Source organism: Manis javanica, chromosome 4 (genome assembly GCF_040802235.1).
Source record: "Manis javanica isolate MJ-LG chromosome 4, MJ_LKY, whole genome shotgun sequence".
Classification (NCBI taxonomy): domain Eukaryota; kingdom Metazoa; phylum Chordata; class Mammalia; order Pholidota; family Manidae; genus Manis; species Manis javanica.
In genome coordinates this window covers 93312111-93334082 of record NC_133159.1, presented here as the reverse complement: position 1 = coordinate 93334082, position 21972 = coordinate 93312111, and the positions used below count along the sequence as shown (strand labels likewise).

Genomic DNA, 21972 nt, shown 5'->3' with positions numbered 1-21972 from the left:
CAATCAGAACTGATATGTGTTCTTGAAGAAATGACCTTCTCATTATTTGTTTACAGTTTTCATCAAATTTGGAATGTATCTGACCCATTTCTGCAAATACATTTTTCTTTACTTCTTCCTTCTTAGACTGTAGTTACATATGCATGTTAGGCTTGGTATTGTCCTACAACTCACTGATGCTTTGCTAACTTTTTATTCAATTATTTTTTTTCCATTTCATTCTGGGTAGTTTATTTTGTTAGGTCTTTTTCACTGATCTTTTCATCTATAGTTAATTTCATCCACTGCATTTTTTTTCAAGTAATGTATGCTTGATCTCTAGATGTTACATGTGTGCCTTTTTTGTGTCTTTTCAAATTCTCTGCTCATTGTGATCATGCTTTCCTCTACCTTCTTAAACATATGTGGTATGTTTGTAACAGCGTTTTAACAGTCTTGTCTCCTCATTGCATCATCTATGTCATTTTTGGTTTTGTTTCCATTGTGATGTCTCCTGGGTGAGGGGGGCATTTTCCTGCTTATTTGCAAGCTAGCAATATTTGACTAGATGCTGTCAATTATAAATGCTATACAGTTAGGTGCTGGATTTTACTGTATTACTTTAAATATTATCATTCATTACTCTGAGATGTAGTTAGTTACTTGGAAACACTTGAACCTTTTGATTTTTTTAAAGTACTTTTAGGGCACATAGAACAGACTTTAGTGCAGGGCCACTTTCATCCAGGAGGGTCTCTACCCAGTGCTCCACACCTGGCTGAAAAGAACACAAACCAGGTATGGCCTTAGGTTCCAAGAACTGTTCCACCTGCTCCTTTCTGGAGGTCCTCTTCCTGGCCTCAGCAGTTTCCTCAAATGCAAGCACAGAGTAGTAAGTAGCTAAGGGCTTAGAGACCCCTTGTGCAGATCCTGGAGTTCTTCCTTATGTATCTTACTCCTCCCTGGTATTTCACCCAACAAATTCTAGCCATCTTGGCCTCCTCAAGCTTCAGTATCTGTCTTTTCAGTCAGCAAGAGCACCAGGATTTGCTGGGCTCCTCCTCCCTGCACTATGGCTTGGAGACCCGAGCTATGACACTCATGGGCACACGACATTGCCTTTCTCTCAGGGATCACTGTCTGCCCGGTGCAGCCTGTTGTCCAATGTCTGAAAATCAATTTTCTTATATTTTTTCTGTTTTCATAGTTGTTTAAAGCATTTAAGTAGCTGGTCTCCATCATGGCTTGAAGTTAAAAGTTCCCATAGCATTTGGTTGTCAATTCTCATACATACCCTCTATCACTCATTTTCCTCACTAGACTGTAGGCTTTTTGAAGCCAAAAACTAGATCTTGTTTACAAATAGTAGCCTGCATATAGCAAGCATTAGGGAAGTCAAATAAATGAATGGGCAAAACAAGGTTGAGGAAAGACGTGAGATATAAATATTCCACTTGAGGTGACTCTGAGGAGACTCCCTTCAACTGGGAAACTTATTTATCTAGTCACATTCTGTGACTTCCTAGTATTCAGATTCCCTGCCAGGACCACAGTTGCCAGAAGCCTTCCTACCACCCAGGGCCACTCTGACAGCCCAGGTTCTTGGACTGTGGCCAGTTCTCATCAGGTCTGCCCACTGAAGAGTTAAGAATTGGCCCAGGCAGGATTAATCCTCCAGGACAACAGCTTCACCATGTACAATGAATACTGTGGTTGTAAAACTCCCAGAGTACAAAACGACATTCCTCAAAGAGCCCAGGCTTCAGAGTCAGAAAGACATGAAATCTGAATTCTGGGTGGGCTGCCTACTGCTGTGTATCACTGGAAAGTTTCTGGACCTATCTAAATTTTAGTTTCCTCATAAAATGGGGATAATATGTACTACCTCCTATATCTGAAGAGAACCCAGCACACTGGCAATATTTAGTAAATGGTAACCAGTTATTATAAGCTTAATCAGGTTCCTTCAAGCAAGGGTAGCGATCAGGTAAAATGTATGATAACCTGTAGTGGCCACCTAGTAACATTAGCCCCAGAGAAGAACATGTACTTGGAGGCCAAGCAGGTGCAAATATGCACTGGGCAGGACCCTTTTGTCTGATAATTCTGTATCACAGGCTGAGGAATGTCAAACAACCTATTTTCTGGCTGTCTCTTCTAGAGGTGTATCTCTATGTCTGTGCCTCAGTCACAGAGAACCACATCATATAGAGATGCTAAAAATATTTGGTAGGCAGTGGGACACCTAAATTGACAGAAAGGAGAGGAGGAATGTATGTCTGATGGGAAATAGGAAAAATAAGCATAAAAAGCAGTGAGAAGGAACCCTCCCACACTGTTCATAAGAATGTAAACTGGTGCAACCTCTGTGGAAAGTAGTATGGAGGTTCCTCAAAAAACTAAAAATAGAAATACCATTTGACCCAGGAATTCCACTCCTGGGAATTTACCCAAAGATAAGAAAATCCCTGACATGAAAAGATATATGCACTCCTATGTTTATTGCCACACGATTTGCAATAGCCAAGACAGGGAAGCAACCTAAGTGTCCGTGAGTAGATGAATGGACAAAGAAGAGGTGGTACATATACACAATGGAATATTATTCAGCCATAAGAAGAAAACAAATTCTGCTATTTGCAACAACATGGATGGAGCTAGAGGGTATTATGCTCAGTGAAATAAGCCAGATGGAGAAAGACAAATACCATATGATTTCACTTATTTGTGGAATATAAAAACAAAGCAAAATGGAACTAAATAGCAGTATACTCGTAGATACTGAGAAGGGACTAATGGCTACTCAGGGGGAGGGGTTGGGGAGTGGGAGGGAGGGGGATAAAAGAGCACAGTAATTTGCAATCACAATATAAATTGATCATAGGGACTCCTGAACCACTGTGGTGTACATTTGAAACCAACATAAGATTGTATATTAACAATACTTAAAAAAAAAAAAAGTCAGTGAGAAAATGAGTGGTCTCCAAGCTCACACAAGATACTAAAAGAATTTTTCAAACAACTACGTCTCTTTCTTAATATATATTTATCAGAATTTTCACTGCATGTAGCTTAAAGCTCAGAACTTTGAAATAACTGAAATTTAAAAGAAAGTCATCAAATATTTTGAAGAGTAAATATGAAAAGATTAAAGAAAGTGTAAAGTACAGGTTTTTTTTAGCTCAAACAAGAGGAGATTCAGGAATAGATGACTCCCTGCAAGTATAGAAAGGATTATGCAAAAGGAAAAAAGGGTGACCATCTGTTCTATATCTCTAGCAATGAATAAAATGAAAGGAAATGGGCTCAGCTGTAGTAGAAGAGGATCATTCTAACATTATAATGGTTATTAAAAACAGAAGCAATTTTCATTCCCCGGGAATCTCTAAAAATAGAGTAGATGTCCACTTTTCAAAGAATGATAGAGGCATCATGTTCCTGAGGCGCATTCCTGGAGTTTCTAAGACACCCTGCTATGCTCAGTATCCGCCAAGGGGCACAATGGACAATGGGTTTGAGATGCTCTCTTCAAACTAACTGGAAGTGAGCAGAGAGTGAAGACTGGTTGGATGGGAGATAAATACGCTTTCACTTTGGGTTTTTGTAGCAAGGGCCATGGACAGAGTCCTAGGATGTAGGTTACTGGGGTGCACAGATCTGTGCAAGGGAGGAAGATATCTATAGGTTTGGCTTGCAGAGATGAGATAGGTTATAGGTGCTTATAGTAATGATGGAAAGCTTTTCTCTATGAGGTGACAATTAGAACACTGGGCTAATATAGGAAGAAAACACTTGTATTTCCACATTGTCTATGAAAAACAAAACCTGCTGATGACATGCAGCTGGTTACTGTCTCGTCCCAAACAAACAGCCCTGGGCACTTAGTTCTACAAGCCCACAGCAGGACAGTAGTTGGGAGGAATTTCTCCTGTTCTGTCTCTAACCAGAGTCAATAATTTGCTTGAAAAATAAGAAATAAACTTACTGAATTTCTAGTTTCCATGATTCCAAGAAAATCACTATAAGGCTATTTCTAAATACTGGGTAAAATCCAAATTAGTGAACAAACTACACTCTCCATTCAAGGCAAAGACTTTCAGGCAGCAATCAACAGCAGAGCAGCTGTACTGGAAGGTTCTAGAAGTAGAACATGTGGCCGGGAGTCTCCAGCAACTGAACCTCAAGGAGAAGCAATTACCAAAGAAGCATTTAATACATGATATGCTCTGAAAGGAATGGATTCTTCAGCTGCATTTCTTGTGTTTTTCAAAACTTTCTGTTAAACCATCTCACAATGATTCCCACCTGAAGTACACCTCATTATGGAGCCCTATAAAAATCCCAAAGCCCTCAGACAGGCCTCTGGTTGTATCATATGACCCAGCAACAGAGAGTTTGTCACAACCCTCTCCTCACTGTTGAAAATCAGTACCTAAACCACAGTTCTTGATACTGAAGCTCACATGCCTCAGGTGTGCTGGAGCAACAACGAAAAGGTTGAGAACCAGCACTATGAACAGAGCTTCCACAGAGGGGCAAAAATCAGGTTAGATAGGATGCCCAAGGGATCTTTCTTAAAGACGTGTTGGTGTAACAAAGCTACAAATATATAAAAACACCAAAGTTTCCTAAGTATGGTTTATTCACCCTTTATGTATGACTGAGAAAACAGCAACTGTCACCAACAGTGAGTGTTTTTCTTACTGTTGCTATGTTCCTGTGAGGCACCCTGGGAGCACTGATGGACACACTGAGGGCTGCCAAAGCTGTCTCAGAGAACCAGTGACTCTGGTCTGCAATCTTGTGACTGGCTGGAGTGAGGAGTGCCATTTGGGGCTTTGGACAGTTTCTTTTTGTACAGAACTCAATGGTTCTCCTCCTCGTCAAACAAACAATTCTAACATCACCAGTACTTGAGGCCAGACATCCCAGATGGTAGCTTAATCGCCTGAAAGAATTAATAGTGCACCTCTAAGTACATTATTCACCCAGAGAACAGTTTACGCAATGGAAAGAATCTGGCCCATTATATCCTGCACAATTGCTAAATAATATGCAATCACAGAAATACAGCATGGCATATGGAAATCTCCCTACTATACTGAGATTCACTGTAATAAAAGTGCTGTTCAAACCCCTTATGTAGAAATTTGAAAGGCATACCTTTCTTTTCTGGAAGAAACATTACAATAAGACAAGCCAGTCCTCCCAGGCACAGAAATGCTGCTAATGTCCGCTTTCTACCAAACCTAAATAATAGAAAGAAATTGCACATTTCTCTTGAGACTAATAAATTCATCTGCTTCTTCCCTCCACCCCAACTTTCCTTTTCAAACGTCCGCAGTTTCATTATGTTCTCTTTTCTTAAGGGGTGGGTGTCAAATGTGACTGACCAGGACATAATATACATAACAACCATAAAACAAAGGCAAATTTGCTGGATAGAAGGATTAAATGATGGGCACAGGAAAAGAACATATTTCTGTATTTACTATGCTCCAGGCACTGTTTTAAATGTTTCCTATCTATTATCTTACTTAATTCTAAAAATAAACCTATAAGGCATGTACTGTTACATTTTCCATCTTCTACAGAATGAAGCTAAAACAAGAAGAAAGGAATCTTGCAGTTCAGTTCATTTTCTGATTGCTTGAGCCTTTTAGCAGTTAGTTTTAAACATTGTAAAAATAGTTCTCTTTAAAATACAAACAGAAAAAAATTCTTGTTAATATATCAGAATTAACTGAAATTTACTGCACACTTTTATTGGGGGAAATAATTTCAAATAAGAGCTCTAGATTTGGAAGAAAGATATTAACACTAATTAGCCTCCCTTTTCTAAGGGCCCACAATTTGCTATGTCCTCTTGTAAGAACTTCAGTATTACTTTTAATTTTTATAACAATTTTGCCAGAGGAATTTTATAATTCCTAGTTCAAGGATAAATACATGGAGGCTTAGTAACTTGTCAAAGTTATAAAACTAACAGGTGGCTGACTTCAGGCTGATTTGAATTCAGGTTTGCTTGATCTAAGAGTGATGTTCCTTCCCTGTGCCTGAGACTTTAATCCTCACTCTGACTGGTAGTGGCTAGGAGACAGGAAGGGACTTGAGTGGCCAGGTTCCTGTGCTTCATTTAAGTCAGTACTGACTGCCTTTCAAATGACAGCCCCATGCGAGGCAGGCACTAGGGATGCACACACACACAGGAGCCTTCCACGGACAGCATCTTTGTAACACGTGAAGTGGTCATCAGAGGCGTGCACAGGAGGCTATAACAGCACAAAGGAGACGTGTCTGGCACACTGGGGACCTGGGGAACAGATTTCTGAGTATGCTGCCTGACTCAACTGTGGGACCATGGTGAGAGCGACTCAGTCATAAACAGGGGGTCAGCAGGCAACTGGGACCATCCCCCAGAGAAGAAGCTTCCACTGAACACAGTTCAAACCTGCCTTTCAAAAATGCTCTGAGCTCAATATCCATCAAACGGCACCAAGTGCAATGGTAAAGGAATGCTGTTTTTGATTAAAATGATGAGTATTGGATAATGAGAAATGACACAATCCAGCGGATCCCTGGGTCACACAGAATGGGATGTTTAGCTGCCATTGCAATGGGTTCCACAACAGAAGCAACTGGAGAAACCTGAGGAAAGGGTGCTCTATGAAACAACTTTTAAAACGTATTTTAAAACTGCCCACTGACAATGAGCAACAAAAGCAGGATACGTGCTTCAGCTCAGCGAAGTCAAGTCAGTCTTGGGTGGTAAAAAAAGTCTTTCTGGTTCCTCCAGTTCCCTGTCTTGTGTAAGAACTTCTCAGTGATAGCGGTTAGGCTGATGGAGTTCTCTCTACATACAGCCAACAATCTTATCTGTTAGGATCAACAAATTATACACACACTCTCAAAAATGTTCAGGTGGTTACGCCTTTCAACACTGCACCAAAAACCTACATGAAAACCTGTACACATGGAACCCAAACAATAATACACTAAAAAATGAATTCTTATTGTTGTTTGTTCTGAGAAGAATTCTAATCATCATGGACTAATTAGCAGATACTGCATATGGGCAAAGACAATAATATTTTGGTATTGATGTATAGAAGAGTGTGTGTGTGTATACAGTGCACTTCACACTAATCTATACTCACCATCTTTGGTTGATCAAGTAGATGCATATAGGGTAGGATGGAATCTCTATGAGGCCAGACAGGGCCAGATTGGCATAAATATTTCCACCTAGATCACCTGCACTCAGAGTTAGGCCATAATATACCAAGCTGCACACAAACCTGAAAATGGGGGAAAAAGACAAGAAGGACAACAGAAAAAGCACTTAAGAAGTTGCCAGAGAAGTTTCAAATATTGGTTCAATATAATATCATCTGTCTCAAGCAATAAGCTTGACTCTTCCACTAACCTTCCTACCCTAATCTAAATTTTTATATTAGGAAAAAACAAAAATTAAAGGGACCTTGGAAATGATTGGAGCTACATTTAGATGTTCTGAAGAGCCAATGAGTAGCCTGCTCCTAAAAGAGGAAAGACATTGTGCTTTTCTAATTCTCCCAAATATTTATTTATTTATTTATGGATATTTTATTATTTTTTATTAAGGTATCATTGATATACGCTCTTATGAAGGTTTCACATGAAAAACAATGTGGTTACTATATTCACCCTTATTATCAAGTCCCCTTCCATACCCCATTGCAGTCACTGTTCATCAGTGTAGTAAGATGCCACAGAGTTATTACTTGTCTTCTCCATGTTACACTATCTTCCTCATGATCCCCCCCACACCATGTGTACTATTCATAACACTCCTCAATCCCCTTCTCCTTCCCTCCCACCTACCCTCCCACACCCCTTCCCTTTGGTAACTGTTAGTCCCTTCTCGGAGTTTGTGAGTCTGCTGCTGTTTTGTTACTTCAGTTTTGCATCGTTGTTATTATACTCCACAAATGAGGGAATTCATTTAGTATTTGTCTTTCTCTGCCTGACTTATTTCACTGAGCATAATACCCTCTAGCTCCTTCCACGTTGTTGCAAATGGTACGATTTGTTTCTTTCTTATGGTTGAATAGTATCCCATTGTGTATACGTACTACCTCTTCTTTATCCATTCATCTACTGATGGACACATAGGTTGCTTCCATTTCTTGGCTATTGTAAATAGTGCTGCGATAAACATAGGGGTGCATATGTCTTCTTGAATCTGAGAACTGTTTTCTTTGGGTAAATTCCTAGGAGTGGAATTTCCAGGTCAAATGGTATTTCTATTTGTAGTTTTTTGAGGAACCTCCATCTTGCTTTCCACATGGTTGAACTAATTTACATTCCCACCAGCAGTGTAGGAAGGTTCTGTTTGTGTTTTCATTAAGCATTCCTACATCTAATAGAAGACAATGACTCTACTCTTACTTTTTTCAATTCAACAATTTATGGAACACTTGCCTTAGCCAATTATTATAATATTATCAAAATGGCTCCAGAAAAGAACTTCTATGCAGAAAGCCAACAGAGGATGGTGTTGAGAACATGCACTGAGAAGTGACTGGACCATCAGTGGGTCACCAGCAGGCCAGAAATGACTGGTACCCCAATTCCCAGACCAGGTTCTCAACCCCACCCAGCATTCAGTGGAAGCATATGCTGCAAATACCCAGAACAGGAAAGAGAAAACAAGGTGTGTGGCAGAGGCAGAATCTTCTAGGAGGATAAGCTGGGGGAGAAACCTTTAAAAAGCCACTACTTTATTTCTGCATGTCATTGCAGGAACACTTAGGGAGCGCCTCCTGGGGGACAGGCATCATGCTGGGCCCTGAGCCTACCTCCTGTAGCCCAGGAACTATGGAGCCCAGGAGCTTAGCCAAAATCAGTGCCACCCTGAAGTTTCAAGCTGTGGCTTCCTCAAACCAGAGTAAAGGGAGTAACAGGAACTTCTGTGTCTACTTGACCACATTATTAAAAAGAAAACATAAGAGAACAAACAGAAATGAAACCCTAAAACTAGACTTTACTAGAATATAACATTTTGTAAACCAGGAATTTCTATACAAACAGTAAAACACTTGAGTTTTGGAAGTTCATCAGTTTTTCTGTTTTTGCAATTCACTTTGACAAGTGTTTATTTGGGGAAGTTCCCAATTGCTTCTCTTTCGTTTTCCTTAGGAAAAGTCCAATGAGCTGAGGCTGTGATGAGATCAAACAGGAAAGGGAAAGCTTCCTTTCCAACTCTGCCAAAACAGCCTCGTAAGCCTAGGGCTGTAGACCAAGTGCCCTAGGCTATTAAGAATGGGCTACAGTAAACCAGGAGAGAGATGGGAAGCAAGGAAGGGAGATGCCTGGAGCTGCACTGCTTAGAGGGTCAGACCTTTCTGGCCGCTGAGCCAGGGCAGCAGCCACTTCCCATGACTTCTTACTGCACAGAGCTGTCACTCTTACACTCAGGGTGATGAGCAGAGTCGTAGCTGGGCAACACATGTACGGATGCAAAGTGACACTCACCTGCCTGTAAGCAGCTGGCTAAACAAATTTAAAGCCAGGTACTTTACTAAAATATTTTAAAAATCCTTTCTATCTGTAGTAGAGATCCTTGATAAGGAAAAATTCTGAAATGCCCTAAATTAAGAGACATAGGACCAGAGTATAAGAGAGAGAGGCAAGGGAAGGTCATCAGTCAACAGCCACAGGCCCATAGCTAACCAGAAACTCCATGTTCCTGGATGAAATCATTTCAGCAATCATCTAGGAGGCCCCCAGGACCACGGCATTCCCCTTGTGAGTGAATGGTACCTGACCTTTATCAACCAACCCACAAGCCTTCTATGTGGACTCACCACCTATCCCAGGACTTTCCCTACTTCGTGTTAGCCCACCTTTCTTATCTGTAGCCAGTGTAAATTTTAAAAACTTTATTTCCTGGAGACCATTCAAAATGTGCCGTTTCTTGAGTCTGGTGAACAAGTTGTTTCTGCTAACTACTGGCCTTGCTACTGGTGAAGCAGAAACCTCCTGCCTCAGGACTTAGTCCTTATCTGGCCTGCATCTGCAAAGGCTCCATAAACTCTTTTATTTCAAAGACCTCATGGGCTATGGAGGTTTTGATTTCTCACCCTCCTCCTACACGACGCTATTCCTAATGTGTTGTATGTGTCACGTGTGTCTTCTCTGCATTGAAAACAGAAATTCCAGTTAAGTAATTCCAGCCAAGGAAACACACACAAACATATTTAAACCAAGCTGTGATGGTAGCAAGTCCAGCACAAATAAACAACGCCAGTTAAGGATGCTAGAGAGTTTAGTCATCAGCTGGTGGTGACAGAGAATGGGGAGAGCATGGGCAAAGAAGGCCTATGGGCCCAAGGCGGGGGCTCTGCTTTCAAGTTTCCTTAATGGCAGAGATGGTTATTCGGATGCATAATTGAAGCTATTAAAATCCTTTTGATAGGCCATAAAAATTTTCTTTAATGCTTGTATAATATTTAACAGTATATTTAGGGTATCAAAGAAATATTTAAAGAGGTACTATCGTGGGAAATAACCAAAGGAACAGAGGTTGAACACAAAGGAATAATTTTACTCTCCAGTTAAGACTTTCTTCAATAACAGATTCCCCAAAAGATTTTAGAATTTTATAGCATCTTCAAAAAGAACAGTAGTATGTGGAGTGATATTGTCTCTATTATCATTATTTTAACATTCTAAGCCCAGGGGGAAGAAGTTTATTTGAGAAGAGCTCTTTTGGCTGTGTAAGATATAAAATAAACAGGGACATCCTCCCTGGCTCTAAGTCTAGTTTATTTGTTTGTATATTTTTTGTCCCCTGAAGGCCAGAAATCACAAATTAATATTCCTCGAAAAAATACAAACTGGATAAGAAGAAGTAATCGCCAAGAAGTGGGCACACCCTTCCAGGCAGAGGCTGTGGCTAGCTGCCCACAGGGCAGGAGAAAGCACAGCTCTGTGGGGCTCTGTGTGGTTTTTGCAACAGGTAGGGCCCAAATTAGTACCTCCTGTGCGGTTGCCAGGTTAGGCATTTAAAGGTTCCCTTGATCTCCATGCCACCAAGCTCGTGTCCCTGGTTCACCATTTATTCTGTATCCGTGACAGTCCAGCACTGTGCTGGCTCAGTGGGGAAGGTAGTGGTTGGTATGACCTGGTCCCTGACCATCCAGGTGGCAGCCAGTGCTTGTCTGAGTAGGAAAAGACAATCATGATGTAGAAAAATGACCTCAGAGCTTCCTGTTCTGAATCTGTGGTTCTTTTCAGCTTTACATATAAGACCACTTTCATGTAAACTTACTCTTCTTTATCCCCACATGAAAATGTAGGTTTCCACTCAGCCTTCATGGCAAATATGTACAAACCATAGCACAACAGTCCTTTAAGCCAATAAATACGATGTTCACACCCAATACTGGACCAGACAACATTGGCATCCTAACAGAATGTAGATTTAAAACACATGTGTACTTCACAAATCATAAGTATTACCCATGCATTTCTCCCCTTTTCGCAACTTCACTCTTCACTCTAGTCAACCATAGGAAAGAGCTAATGCTGAACACAGCAGCCTAGTCTGCAAAGCATCTAGCCATGCCTGGGAGCTCCGAGGACAGCACAGCGCCGTCACAGGCACTCTCCCAACTGGCTGAGGTGGAAGAAAATATTGAGCAGCTCCACCAGGAACAGGCCACCAGTGACTTCTTCCTCCTTGCCGAGCTCCTGAGTGACTACATTCTCCACTTGGCCATAGTCTGCGCTGCCTTCGACGAGCACATGAAGACATGGCAGTGCTGGCAGGACGCTCAAGCCACACTGCAGAAGAAGCGGGAGGCTGAGGCTTGCCTGCTGTGGGCCAGCAAGCCTGACACGCTGCAGCAGGCTAAGGATGAGATTGTAGGGTGCGAGTCTCAGGTGATTCAGTATCAAAGGGACTTCAAAAGGATTTCAACTGTGGTCCGAAAAGAAGTCATACAATTTGAGAAAGAGAAATCCAAGGACTTCAAAAATCACGTGATCAAGTACCTTGAGACACTCCTGTATTCACAGCAGCAGCTGGCAAAGTACTGGGAAGCCTTCCTTCCTAAGGCAAAAGCCATCTCCTAATGGACCAAGGACACCAGAGTCCACCTACCTGATGCTGCCTTTTTATACACTGTCCTCCTCCTCTCCTGGACCCCAGTGATGCACCCTGCCTAGCCTGGACTTCCCTTCCTCCTGGCCCCCATGATCAAGCTGTCCCTTCTCAATCTAATAATCATTACTTCATTTAGCTTCCATATATATTTTCTTACCTGAGAGAATAGTTTCTTGCTTTAAGCAAAAGACCTACAATAGGTGGTGGGATTATGGGATGGGGTGGAGTATTGATATAAATATATAAATACAAGTGTATATTTTTCAGGATGTGGTCAGGAATTGAGAATAACGTTTTCTGTTACTCCTGATGGTGCCATGAAAAGATTATGTAATAAAATATTTTAAAATCAGGTAAAAAAAAAATCTTGAACCATTCAATGTAATTTACACTAATACTGGGAGCATTCTGGGAGGGAGATTATGATAAACCCAACTAAAAAATCAGGTTCAGAGAGTGCTAATCGGTTCATTCACTGATTTGCATACTGGCTTTGAGTCCATCAGTTCACACTGTGGGATCCCATCTGCACACAGGACATTACCTAGCCTACCCCCGTCAGTGAGCGAGTGGGAACACCATGCAAAGTGCAGTTAGAATGTGCTCTCCAACTGCTTGGTGCCAAAAACAAAGCTAGGTATTTCTAAAGTCCTATTTAGAAACGTCTGTTTCTGGCATGCTTGCTTGTTTTTTTGTGGGGGGAGACGGGGGATTTCTATTTACATTAAATGCCTCCTGAGCAAAGATGTGTTCCTGATGTCTACTACTACTTACTTGCTGTCAGGCACCACCATTCCCTCCCTGGAAGGAAGAGTACTGGGAAAGCAGAGGGGAACACAGCCCCAGGCGCCAAGGGGGAAGTGCCTTGTTCCTGTGAAAACCACCACATGCTGACAAAAGATGTAACATTTTCTGTAACCCTGAAGAAGGAACATAGCTGTCAATAGACCTCTGGCAACCTGAGCTGAAGACCAACAAAATCCCCTTAGATATAATTACCAGATGCACATCAGGGTCAGGGTGTGCCCCAGAAGGATCCGGGAACGGAACAGGTCCAGGCAACTTCCCCTCTCCTTACAATTCCTGTTGGCTGGATGTGTTAGCGAGAACGTACACTTGAGCCTGCGGTTCCTCTTAGCAATGAGGTGCAGAGCTGCTTCAGCCTCACTCAGCCGACCCTGGGAGTATAACCAACGAGGTGATTCAGGAACGAATCTGAAAGAGATGTCATTGAAGGCTGTATATTCATATAGGCGTATGTGCACAAGAAGGAGACAGTTCACCTACACAGTAAGGGAATTCCCTCACCACAACCCGATTCCATGTTGGGTTTATATACAATACAATTGTATTATATCATACAAATTCTTAATAAAGCATGGATTAGAGATTCAGCTCTAAATCATAGCCAAGTGTTGTTAGAATAATACTGTAGAGATAGTAGGTTTTTTAAGTTCTAAAAAAGCCTCACAGAGAAGATAAAAATCTTTATTATCTTTTCAGAAAAAATAAATTTTAAAGAAGTGTTTAATACAGTGATACACTATTAAGGAGAGGGGTTATTTTGAGACTACATATAAAAATTAAAAAGGTTTATCACATCTTAACTACTTTTGCGTGTTTACTACTTCAAAATGCTTCAATCAGCTGACATACTTGCTTCAATATGTCCTAAGGTTATTCCTGAACCCTCAAGACCTTAAAGAACTAAGGTATTTTCCGGTTAATTCCAGTTATAAAAACAACAGTTATTTCCTAATAGACCTATAAAGTATTGAACATTTATATCCCCACTGATATCTTCCAACAGTTTCAAGACTTGGATTATTATGTCTACTTTCTCCTCTTCACACTATACATACTTAGAGAACTTTTCAAAGACAAAGTTTGGCAGAACCTAGAAGTCTTGTTTACTAAACACAACATCAAGTGCCTTTTGATTTAATTTGATATTATTTGCTTAAAATGCATTTTGTATAAATAACATTGGCTACTGAAGATGCCTTTTAGAATTTGCCATGCTTTGCATGGACAGTGGATTGGCAACAAACATTACAGAATTTGGAACTCATGGACAGCTAGTCAGTGAATAAGCATTTACTGAACATGTTCATTTTGTTTGTACCGTACAATGTAATAGGTGACGAAAAGAAAAGACAATAGAAATGTAAAGGCAGAACTTTTCCTAGGAATTTTGCTACCGGGGAGAGAATATTCACACAACATTTGTCAACAAAAGCAAGAACAAAGGCCTTCTATAACACTGTGAAAGATCCCTTTATTTACTTCTCCATTGCCACTGATACACAAATAAATAATCAAGTAAAATATTGTCCTGTTGGACATTAGGTCTTCCAGTCATCGGTTGGACCAACTGGCCCTATCCACAGGGCTGCACATGAGGTGCTATGCAAAACACCTGATGCAGTCTAAATACAAATATAAAGAACAAAAAAGAAGACTATTGGGATGAATATAGAGAGTCCACTTGAAATAGAAAAACAAGTGAGATACTAGGAAGTCATCATAACAAAAGTTAAAACTGAGGAAGACTGTAAGGAGAGAGAAAAAGACAATAAGGAAATAGCCAAAATATTAGGTCATTCTCTTTGGGTAATTTAAATCATTTCTCCCTCTCCATAAACTTCTCTGTCTTTGCAGAGCAGTTTATAAGCAATAAAAATTACTTTTAAAACTTGGTAAGTCATTTTCCTATATAATATTTGATACTTGAGAAAGGGTTTATCTTGATTATGTAAACATAGGACCTGATATTTCTCTGTATTTTGAGAAGCCAATAAGGTTACTGCTATGAAGGTTCACCTGGCTGTCAATTGGAGGATCTGGGAATAGAAATTCTAACACAGGCAGATTTTGCATACCAAACAGTAAGACATGTTTTTGAAAGAAAAAGCACTTGCTGTCCTCTGCATGCTGCCCTGGCAGCCTTCAGAAGCTACATTGCTAATTTGACAGTGTTGCCTCTACTCAGAAATGTTCTATGAACTTCCTAAAAAGTAGAAACCTTTGTAAATTAATGGGGCAGTGATTTTTAAAACAAAACTATTCAAATTAAAGAACTGCGAATTGAGCTAAGAATTTCAGCTAATAATGTTTCTAGTAAAACAAACAAACAAGGTATGACTTAGATAATGTGACTTTTCCTTATGTTGCTGATGGCTAATTCTGAAAGCTAATTCCGAGTGTTTTTGTGCTGCCATCAGTCCAGTGGATATGAAGGGCCTCCTACTGTGTAGAAGGCTCTGGGTTTTGGTGCCGGGGGACATGTAACCGAGGAGAGAGCCTGCTGCTGTCAGGGAGCTCCTGGTGTATGAGGAGAGCTGGGTTCCAGTCTGAGGCAGAAATAAGAGGGCCATCGAAGATGACGGTGAAGTGCTATAGAATTCAGAAAAGAGAGTGACCTGTAGCTGGAGGTCCAATCAAGACAAATTTGCAAAGACTGGCATTTGGGCAAACTGGAAGGCTGTTATTAAGGAAGAAGAAATGGAGAGAAGACCACTGAAAGGGCAAACGCAGCATCGAGTAGGAGGCACAGAAGCAGACAAGATTAAGATGTATACTGGAACCAATAGGCAGCTCGGTGTGCCTGGAACACCAAGGGTATGGGTATGGGAAGTGAGATGTGAGGAGATGAGGAAAGATAAATTGGAAGCCAACTGTGAGAAGCTGTACATTCTAGGCCTAGTGGAATAAATTATTGTAATTTTACACGCTTTTTTCTGTTTCCTATTTCTCATGACCTGAGTTCATTTCCCACTGCATATTTCCCACCTAGTCCTAGGCATTGACAAACTCAGGCTACACATTCAGAAAAAGAAAGGCAGAATGGCTTGGACCATCCATCAAACTCACTCTACTACTGAACAAAAGATGAGGGCCATATTTGATTGAGAACTATGAGGTTTATTAAATATTTAAGAGAATATTCATGTATCTACCAATATTTACAAGAATGCTTATTAACTCAAGGACTATACAAGGTACCCATTTATTCCAAAAATTACAAGACACAAACTAATAAAATATTGTTAGATTCCCTTTCTACTAAAGTAATTTCACTCCAAATCACATAATTAAATATATTTAATACATTTTGCTTTCTTAAATATGGGTTAACTCTATTATATTCATTTTTGTACTTAATCCTCCTAGTTTCAAAGAGAGTATGAAAACGAATGGCAGTGCAGTCCTCACCAAATCTCCATTAGTAGAACTTGAATAAAGAACTGCTAAATTAAAACTCTGAGTGAAAATTCTACTACAGGTATTCCTTACTTTATGGCACAGAAGAAACCTGGTATTATTGGCTGAAAATTTTATTTCTTTCAAAGATTCTGTGATTGAAATGCCCAGGTGGAGTCTTGCCTTACAGCATTTATAGCAGCCTGGTGTGACATTTGAGCAAGTTGTAGAACCCTGGCCTGACCAGGGGATCATCCTTTTACTGCTAGAGCCCAGGCATTCTCAGGACTTTTCCTGTATCTGAGAATCTTTCTGCACCCACGTTTAGACGCCCTGAAGTGGTCCTCATCTGTAGGATGAATTGTTGCCACTACATAGTCAATATGATGACTGTCCTAAAACATCAAACCTCAGTTGCATACCTAGCACATGATCTCACTAGCCTAAAGTTCTTTAAGCTTGAGGCATTCGGTTAAAAAAGAAATTGGCACCTTACATCAACAATTTGAAGGTTAAAATGCAGTGTATTGAGAGGTTACTTTAAATGAGGGATACCTGCACTCTGAATTAGTTAAGCATCTCTGTTTCCAGCAGCTGCCAAGCACTGGAGCACTTGTGGAATTTAGTTCTTCACCAAAGTCAGTTCAGGCAAACTCCTGAAAGGGAATAACGCCACTCATTGACCTGCATCCTCTTAAGACATTCCTTTTGCTTATTAAATTAACTACTTACAAAGATAAGAGAAAGACCACTGTTCCCTGCAGGTTAACCAGAATGGCTAGGGTCCTCCAGGAGCGGATGAAGTAACCCAGTAGGGCATACTGGGCGATGCCAACTGCAAAGAAGAGGCCACCAATCGATCCTAATGCAGGGAAAGGAGAGCTGTTACTGGAGAGGGCACTGTCTGCACCATCATTTCCAGCCCCTGTCACAGAGCCATTGCCTTCAGCAGAAAAGAAAAACCTACACAAATATCAAGCACCAGATGACAAAAACATAAGAGAGTCAGCAAATTAGTGGGCAAGGAAGAAGGACAAATGCCAAAAACAAACATGTAGCCAAAATGAATTTTCAGGGTTTGTGCAAATACTTTCTGCATTGAATGCTGTACCAACATGAACACATGCTGAAGCTTAGAAATATTTTTTGCTGTGTGGCAGTAAGGCTCTTAGGTCACTAGGTTATTGCATTACTTCATCTTTATCACAGAGGCTGTGCCTGAAATGCTTATCTTAAATAACATCCTACTCCGCAGTTCTCCCTACTTCTCTTCCCTACTGAATTTATTACCATTGGATATATAATATTTTATATGTATTTGTTTCTTGTCTGTCTCTCCTCCATAGAATATAAGCTCCATGAGGCATGGATTTTTGCCAGCAACCTGACAGAAAAAAAATCAACCGTGGGATTGTTAAGAAACCTTTGTCTTTTGAAATAAAGACTGAAATGGGTATTAAATCCACTGGCATATCCAATATGCCTACAAATTCTATACCTCTGACACACTTTCCAGGTTTGCTACTATTGCTATTAGCAGGGGCAATAGCTAGTGTTTACTAAGCACAGCCTTTTACATACATTGTCCTATAAAGCAGGTACCATTATTGGCCATATACAAAGTCAGGAAATAGCTCAGAGAGGTTAGGGCAAGGAGTTGCAAGTGGCAGCGGGATCACATCCTGGTTGGTCTGACTGGGGAGCCTGCATGCTGTACCATTCCTCTCTCTCCACCTTTTGAGGGAAAGGTGGGCATCCCATTACGAAAGGACTCTGTTGATCTTGTTATAAGAATTTTCTACAATGACCTTATAAAATAAATGTTCTCTTCTATTCTTTTCCATAATTATAAATCTATAACAACAATTACTTGGATACTCTTTGCCCTAGTGAGGAAATGGGGGAAGCAAAAAGGAGAACTGAGGTGGCAGCATGTTCAGTGTGCTCCGACCACCAACCAGAACATGTGGTCTGATAAGTAAGGGAATGGGGACAGGGTGATTTCCTTGGAAATTTAAGCTAATCAATAGCTATGACAGATTAATTATAGTGCATCAGATAGCACCTGGCTTCCAAGAGTAGGCTTTTTGTCCTTGTTCACAACAGTTCTGAGCATTCAGTGTCCACTGACAGCGATGTAGGAAAAAGACAGCCCCTAGGTTTCAGAGGGACCACTTTCAGACCCTAGTTCCACCACATGCTGCTGTGCGACCTCGGGCAAATCATTAAATATGATTTGAACCTGGTTACTCATCAGTGAGACAATACCTACCCCAAAGGGTAGATGTTAGGGTCAGATGAAATAATGCATGCTACACAAATGTTGATTATATTGTTCTACTATAATTGAGTATTGTCCATTATATCTATTAACCTTCCCCCCAAAGCCATCTTGTGCCTCCTGTGGTATCTGTTACAAAATATTGTCTACCATCACTCCTATCTAATTCCTTTTCTAGAGAGGGGATCTGTCCTACTTCATCCTTGTACTTCAGGCAGGGGCTGCCAATCATACTTTGCCTAACTGCAGTGACCCCCAGCTGCACCATTCATAGCTCTCACCCAGGATTTTAAATACTGGCCTTGGTGATGCGACCTGAAAGCTGCTGGGTCCCCTCCCTGACTGAGCAGACGAAGCTTCTGAGAGAGGATGGGGAGTAGAGACGCAAAGCATCTGACTTCCTGGTTCTGGACCTCTCTGAAGCCTTGGTCCTCAGCAGTTCAGTCAGGTTAACCAAATGATTTGCAATATGTAAGCTCATCAGAGTTGACTCTGTCACTTACAATCAGTAAGTCTTGGTATCAATTAGATATGATGAACAAAAGGAAATGATTCAAATGTATCTAGTTTAATAACCTTAAGTACTGTGATGGCATTACCACAAGCAGAGGTCCCTGGAGATGACAGAGTTGTTAGGTTTTCAAAAGCAATAATTTTTTTTTGAGGGGCCAATAGACATTCATATCTAATGTCCAGCAAGAAGCTGTACCTGTGTGCCTGGAAATGACAAGAAGGTTAAGATGTTGAGATGAAGATGTGATCTGGAGTACCAGCGGTGGTTTTGTAACTGTTTATGGGCCTGTATGTATTTATCTTGTTTTTCAGATTTCTTTTCTGCTTATTTTAATTTCAAGTCTGCTACTATTGCTGCTCAGTTTGCACTAATAAAAGCTAAATTTCAGCTGGTCAGGAAATAGTACAAAGCTGTGACTTCACTTCTGTAAATGGTACCATCAATCCATCCAGTTTTCAAGCAAAGCCATGAAGTCTCCTTGATTCCCTCTTCTCTCCTGGCTCTTATCCTTTAGCAAGTCATGCTCCAACCCAAATCCAGGTCAAATGCGTCTGCTCCCCTCTGCCTCCACTGCCCTCACCTTGTCTAACCCACCACTGTGCTTCACGGGGGCAACCAAAACAGCCTCCTGAATGATCCCTCAATTTCTACTTCTGCTCTTCTGTGACCCATTCCACACACCTACCAGAGTCATGTTCTATATATAAGATCCTATCACTCCTGTATTTAGTTCTCCCACTGGCTTCCCACTGAACATCAAACAAAAACAAATCCCCCCACCAAAAATAAAAAAAAAACCCAAATCCCCCCTTTGGCTTACTGTGGGCCCTACATCATCTGGTTGCTCCAACTTGCTCTCTCCTCTCTCTCTCCCTGACTCCACACTGCAGCCACAGGCACCCTTCCAGTCCCTCAAAGAAGCTCTTTCCTGCCGCAGGGCCTTGGTTCTTGCTATTCCACCTGGCTAAATGTTCTTCCAGAACCAGAACCTCACATGCCAAAGTTGTTTTCAGCATTCACATCTTAGCTCAAACACCTATATAGAGGTTTTTCTGTAACTACCCTACTAAAGTAACTATCCCCCACAATTATTGTTTGGTCCATTACATTGTTTAATTGTTCTTCACTGTACTTGCAATTTTCTGAAATTACCCCATATTTGTTCTGCCTTTCCTTATTAAAACATAAGCTCCACGAGAGCATGGACCTTTGCTACCCCACCCCTGTCTTGTCTACCCTTTAATCCTGAATGCCTAAAAATGCAGTGGCCACCACATGGCAGGGTCTGTTTGGTAAACGGATGTTGTGGAACAGATATGCGAAGGACAAGCTCTGGAAGGACACGTCGCAGTGGCCACTAGGTGGTAAGACTAGCAGTATTCTTTCTGTTTGACTTGTACAGATTTCTTGATTTCTTTTTTTTGGTCATGAACACCAATTTTTTTTGGTTATAGATATTAATATAAGAAAGTAATTAAACAATAAGCATTAATATAAAAATTTCATAATTCAGCATTTTTTTTTATTTATTGCAAATTGGACAAAAATGGATATTTTCAGTTTGTACTTACACTTTTTTGTACATATTTTACTAGCATTTTATAAATCATGCAATCATTTTGTACTCAAGCATAATTTTTCAATTTCTTTTTACTGCTAAATAATTAGGCTACTTCCAATTAATCCCCTCCTGCACCACAGGTTTCCCCTTCTGGCAGCTCATTAGCATATCTGAAGCCACAGGAGTGCATCACCTTGTACCAGAGAAAAACCAGCTTGAGAAGAAAGGCCAAGGACAAACCTCTGGGGCAGAGAGGGCATGTGGGAGAGGAAAGAGGGAAACCCCCGCAGCAGAGGGACTGGTGCCACCTGAATCGCACCTGTGTCTCAGGTGCGGCCCAGCGCACGGGCCTTCAGAGAATCTCTCACTCTCTCTCTCAACTTCACATTCTGGGCAACCGTCTGGTTCCTCTGTTACAATTTTTTTCCTTTCAACCTTTTTTTTTTTTTGCTACAGAAATTTTAAAGGCCTCATTTAATTCAGTTTCAAGGACAAGAATGGGAGGTCCAAGCACTTTAATAGGAGTCTCTTCACTGGGTATAGGTGACTGACAAGGGAGTAAGAGACCAGAAAGTCTTTCTTTAGCTCATCACAGGCAGCAGGACAGGAATAATCCTAAATAATCTAGCAGGGTCGGGGACAGTGTACGTCTTTTGTAAAGAAGCATCTTCATGGAACAACTAAACTCAAATGTTAATATTTTCATAGAGGAATGTGCTAGGTACATGAAAAATAGGTCCTCATTAGGCTCTAGATGAGCAAGATTTAGGACTTCAGAGAAGCCAAGCTCACAGGGGAGACTGCTTGCGGGTCTTCCCTGAATGAAGTGGGTGGTCATGATTGCCATCATTACTAATTTCTAGAAAAGTCCCAGCAAGTTTGAGCCCACTACTTGAAAAAATGGTATTGAAGTGTCAATACAAACTGAAGACTCAGAGGAAGTTTTCTCACTGGTCTGAGCTTAGGAGCTGGGCTAAGAAAAACGCAGCCTGCCCCAAAAGGTTTGGGAGCTGCTGTACACAAAGCAAGTCATAAAGCACCATGCGAGATGTGGGCAGGAAGCCAGCCTTGTTAGGATGGAGTTGCTGTGTCTTGCCCGCCAGCCTGGTCCTAAGTTTTCCAACCTACACACCCTTTAGCTGAGACAGTAGTTCTGTAAACATACAAACAAGAGCAGGAGTCTATATTATTTAGCCTTTGTCTTCAGCTCAGTACATTAGCCCTCATCAACTTCAAAAACAACATTGGTGAGAAAGAATGGACTGACCAGGCCAGCATTCATG

At 40.9% G+C, this 21972-nt stretch overlaps 1 protein-coding gene across 7 annotated transcripts in view; it reads right to left on the bottom strand.

Moving 5' to 3' along the window:
• LOC140848937 (solute carrier family 22 member 15-like) overlaps positions 1-21972 on the bottom strand; it is an 88497-nt gene that overhangs the window by 27452 nt on the left and 39073 nt on the right. For all 7 annotated transcript variants that reach the window (XR_012130268.1, XM_073234383.1, XM_073234379.1 and 4 more), the window contains 4 exons: positions 17066-17195; positions 13130-13345; positions 7137-7277; positions 5143-5228 (listed from right to left, as the gene is read on the bottom strand). Coding sequence is in view for 6 of the 7 variants with exons in the window: in XM_073234383.1 (XP_073090484.1) it covers positions 5143-5228; positions 7137-7277; positions 13130-13345; positions 17066-17195 (573 nt within the window). In the remaining variant the exon portion in view is untranslated. The remainder of the gene's footprint in view (positions 1-5142; positions 5229-7136; positions 7278-13129; positions 13346-17065; positions 17196-21972) is intronic.